Source organism: Austrofundulus limnaeus, unplaced genomic scaffold, assembly GCF_001266775.1.
Source record: "Austrofundulus limnaeus strain Quisiro unplaced genomic scaffold, Austrofundulus_limnaeus-1.0 Scaffold16, whole genome shotgun sequence".
NCBI classification, from domain to species: Eukaryota; Metazoa; Chordata; class Actinopteri; order Cyprinodontiformes; family Rivulidae; genus Austrofundulus; species Austrofundulus limnaeus.
In genome coordinates, this window is record NW_013952418.1 from 3,613,205 (window position 1) to 3,618,132 (window position 4,928).

Sequence of the window (4,928 nt, forward strand, 5' to 3'; positions counted from 1 at the left end):
CTGCGGAGTCCTGGCCAGTAGATGAGTGTAGACTGCGGAGTCCTGGCCAGTAGATGAGTGTAGACTGCGGAGTCCTGGCCTGTAGATGAGTGTAGACTGCAGAGTCCTGGCCTGTAGATGAGTGTAGACTGTGGAGTCCTGGCCTGTAGATGAGTGTAAACTGTGGAGTCCTGGCCTGTAGATGAGTGTAGACGGTGGAGTCCTGGCCTGTAGATGAGTGTAAACTGTGGAGTCCTGACCTGTAGATGAGTGTAAACTGTGGAGTCCTGGCCTGTAATGAGTGTAAACTGTGGAGTCCTGGCCTGTAGATGAGTGTAAACTGCAGACTCCTGGCCTGTAGATGAGTGTAAACTGCAGACTCCTGGCCTGTAGATGAGTGTAAACTGCAGACTCCTGGCCTGATGATGTAGCTCTTCTGTGTTGGTCCATTCTTTTGAACAGTGGCTGCTTTGTTTCCCCTGATGTATTACTGGTCACCGGCACAAATGAGTAAAATTGTGTATGCTGTTAGGTGTCAGGAATTATTTTTTTTGTTTTGTTTTGTTTTTTTGTTTTGTTTTACCTTGGTTACAGTGACAGGAATGAGTGTCTGGTAAACACTTTCTGAGTTTAAATGAGGGATGAAATATTAAAAATGGGCACCTGAAGATATTTAAGCTCTGATAGCTGAGCTGCAGCTGTTGGGAGGTTAGTTAGTGACTCACACTCGTGGGAAAATTGTGGAAAACACACCATTCTGTTGGTACAGTCTCAATGAATTGTTAATAACTGTGACCAAACAGAAAGCTGAGTTGACACCTTTCATATGACCAGATACTGAAAATCATACATGGCCTTTGTTTTGTGCACGACCTGCAAAACTGTATTCTTGCCCATTCTGTTCACCTCGACAGCTGCATTTGAAGACAGGCAAATTTAAACCAGCTTTTCAATAATTAAATCATTAACCTAGTTGTTACACCTTTATATTTACCTCAGATATTGTCTGTAAGACAAAACTTTAACTTTATTATCTGTAAATATAATAAAAATAATACAATAAATTCAGCTGAAGTACAAGCTCTCAGGTCCTCTTTAAATTTAAAGGAAATAAAGCAAAATCCCCATTTTTAACAATTACATACATTTTTTTGTGTACTTGGAGTGCAGAAAAATAGAGTTTAGTTTCTCCCAGGGCTGTGTAGATACTTGTATATTCTGTTTGGCTCAACCTATTCAGTTTTCTCAATTTTCTATGATGTTTTCTGAACTATTTTATCTTTAATGGAACTTCCAAATAAAGTCTGGAATTACCAACTACAATTTCATCGTTTTCATCCTCCACTGGTTCTGGGTCAGACTCTGACTCCAACATGCAAGGATGGATGGACAAGTCTTCCCTTGAAAATAAAAAAGTTTCTGCACTGATATATAGTGATAAACCCCTCTATAAAACTAGAAAGGGCCGCCCTAGAAGCTGGAGGGGGGGCAGGGCTTGAAGCGCCTCATTTGAATTTAAAGAGACAGCCTCAAAACGAGTTGATCTGAGACACACCTCAGTAAAGAGGCAGGGCTTGTGGAGTTACAGTAAGGAGGAATTTAGACCAAAGCATCGCATTTCCTCTTTATAAAGACTCCAACTTACGGATTTAAATGTGAAAATGAAGGATTTCAAATCATCATGCATCTCTTTTAAACTCAGACAAAATAACAAACAGGTGATTTTTAACTGTTTTTCTAAGAAAGAACTTTATTATTTTTGAATAATTGGCATCTTTCCATATCAGTATCAAGTAAAAGCAATCTTGAGGCAATAAAATAAACCACAAGTAAAGTGCCTACAGTGGTGTAAAAGCCCTGCTGTTGTGCAGCAACGCACAAAACAAAGGAGGAGTGTGTGACAGTGAGCTGAGGAGGTGCATGTGCCCGGAGTATGCAGCAGCTGTGCTACGTCTGCGCCCCTGTCCTTCTTGGGTGCTGTTTGATGGCTACCGGGGCTTTTTTTTTTTTTTTCAGCCAGTCTGCAGTTCTGCACAGCCTGCTGTCAGGGGTTGTAAAGCAGAGTGGAAAATCCCCTCGTAGCCTGTTGTTAGCTTTGGCTTTGCTCTCTGTTTCCCATCACCGTCACTGCGTTCAGCTGGACTCCCGTCGCCTAAACAAACCGCAGCTCAACTTTATTCCAACCTCGAGCACACTCACCTAAATCTAAAGATACGTAATGAACTGATAATAAATTACATAACACTGTATTTATTATTTTTAAATGTGTGTGTGTGTTTGCTGAATCAGGTCAAATGGAGCGGGAGTCAGGCGGTGTACAGTCTGGATGGAGAGTTTCCAGAGATGCTCTTCACCATCAGCAGAGAAGGTGTCATTTATCTCAACGCACCTCTGGACAGAGAGACACAAGACCAGGTCTGCAGCGACACTCAAAAAAATAAACATTTTCAGCCTTTTGTAATAAAATCCAGTTAATCACTTTGAAATCTTAACTGTTCATGCTGACAGAAATCTTAATTGCCTGCAGTAATTCAATGACAACTTGCAGGTTTCATTTGAAAGACTCTGAAACATATTCCTCCCACAAAGCTGAGCACAAGGCCTATTTCTATTTTTAAAATGAGCAGACGCAGTTATGGCGACAGCCCAGCACCTGAAGCGCGCAGCTTTGTTCCTTGAACACGCCTCGCCTGTGGCGAAGGATTATCGTYTTATGACACGGCTCGTACGTGAGGAGGGGTCGATTCAAACCTTATTTATCTGAGGAAGGATGGTCTCGTGTGTTGAAATGACACGCTAAAAGTTCATTTGGTTCTTCAGGTTTTGCTCTCAGCCTAAGCTCCGGAGAGCTCAGAGTGGCTCAGTGAACAGTACATTCTGGCACCGAAGAACAACACAGACTGAGCTAAAGATGGGYAAAGTGTTGAAATAAATGCTTAACACATTGCTTCTTTTTTATTKACTGAACAGAACATTTTATATTAGCTGAATGATTTGTGAGTTAAGTCTATTCTTAGAAGGAAAAGTAAACAAGAAGCAATGACCTCTGCTTTTTACAACCATAATTCTAAAAAAAAAAAAACATTGAGTAAAACGAGCAGTTTGTGAGAAAGTCTCTGGAGAGTTCTTACAGCGTAAGCTTTGTGCCAGAATATTGGAATAACCAATAAATAAATGTCCATCCGTCCATTTGTTCTGCCGTGGACCCATCAGTGAGTCGTGGAAGCAACAAGTCCAGGAGGGAAACCCAGACATCCCTSTCCCCCTGTGAGACACTCCAGATCCTCCCGGGAGAGATGCTCGAGTTTTCTCTCAGATCTGAGAGGATACACAATTTCTCTAGAAAATTCTTGGTCTGCCTCGGAGTCTCCTCCCTCTGGAGTTAAACTGGAAAACATCCAAAGGGAGGGTCTGAGGAGAGACCCTAATCAGACACACCTCAGCTGATTCTTTTTGTTGTGGAGGAGCATCGACTCTACTCCTCACCTTATTTAAGCTCATTTGAGCTGCTTATTTTCAGGATTTCAGCATGATTATCACTACAAGTGAAGGTTGGGGTGTAGATATTCCAGCTCCTTTCTTATGACAAACCGGAGCAACGGCCTCATTATTGCAAAAGGAGACCAAACCAAACCAATCTCTCCATTTGACATGGTTTCTAAATGAATCAAATGTGTTTTTGTCCTTTTTCTTCTATTAGTTCCATATCAGTATTGTGGTGGAGCGTCCAGATGGCAGACAGATAGCGAAGCCAGTGGAGCTGAGGGTGATGGTGGGCGACGCCAATGACAATAGACCCACCTTTCCACAAGCACAGTACCACACCGTGGTCAAGGAGCTGGCAGCTCGAGGTAACAGTTTTATTTTTTTAAATCAGGGATGCTGTCAAAGGTTTGTGTTGAAATGAAAATATGAAACAGACAGAAAACTGCTTCCTTTTTCSTTCTGTTCCTCTGTGTTTCTCTGTAGCACCAGTTTAGTTAGTCTCTGCTCCTCGGTCCTGCCACGCCCARCCACACCTGTTCCCCAATCCCATTAGTCTCAGCRYRAGCCRACATTATCTCCAGTCTTTTTATTCCCTGTTTTATAAAACTTTTCAGGGTTTCATGCCTGGACCCCCTGTGACTCCCTGTCTACTATTGAGTAAGGTTTTATTGTCATGACAGCTTTTTGTAGTTGAAGTTTTTAAAGGTCCTGTGAGTCTGCATCCTTGGGTTCAATCACCTCCTGAAACTGTCGGTCAGACTTTTAAAAACAAGCAGGGAAATCCTGAACTGGACCGGCAGTCCCTGCAAAGAGGCCAGTGTGGGTGGGACATACTGTATTTGCTGTCATAAGGTAACTAAAAACATCTGAACATTCAAAATCTGAAATCTTGTATCAGAATGAGGAACTACGGCAGTTTGTTGCATCGCTTTTCAAACACGTGAGGAGATGCACCTCAGGGGTCAACGTAGTTTGGTCATCATTTAACATGTTGCACCTTTATTGAAACTTCACAAATTTCCTGCATAAAAATGCATTTGTAGAATTGTAACTATTGATAAAGCTATGGATTGTAGCATGAAGGAACTCTTTTGCATCTGATCTATATTAGGAAAGATTCCGATTGCTGGGGAGGAAATACAGTGAGGTGCTGTCACAGTGATGAAAACATSGAGGGTGTCAGATACCTTTTGTGAAAGCATTTTAGGATTTTTGCCAGGACACGAGGAAAGCACCCTCGCTCTTCCTGCTGCTCATAAAAAGCACACGGCGTGTTGTGACACACCAGCCCTCTGCATAAAAGCCTAGTTGATGCCTTTAAAACGATTTGATTCTGGGAAATGAATTAAGCCAGACAATCAGTTAATCTAAATAGATTTACTGAGAGACTAATAAATGAAAAAGTTATTCTAAAACTTCTGCTTTGCGGTATTTATTCATCATAAAATAGACTAATTTATTAC

At 41.7% G+C, this 4,928-nt stretch overlaps 1 protein-coding gene across 1 annotated transcript in view; it reads left to right on the forward strand.

Moving 5' to 3' along the window:
* cdh16 (cadherin 16, KSP-cadherin) overlaps positions 1–4,928 on the forward strand; it is a 39,453-nt gene that overhangs the window by 16,019 nt on the left and 18,506 nt on the right. Inside the window, exons 7-8 of the mRNA XM_014003060.1 lie at positions 2,269–2,394; positions 3,680–3,830. Coding sequence (XP_013858514.1) covers positions 2,269–2,394; positions 3,680–3,830 — 277 coding nt within the window. The remainder of the gene's footprint in view (positions 1–2,268; positions 2,395–3,679; positions 3,831–4,928) is intronic.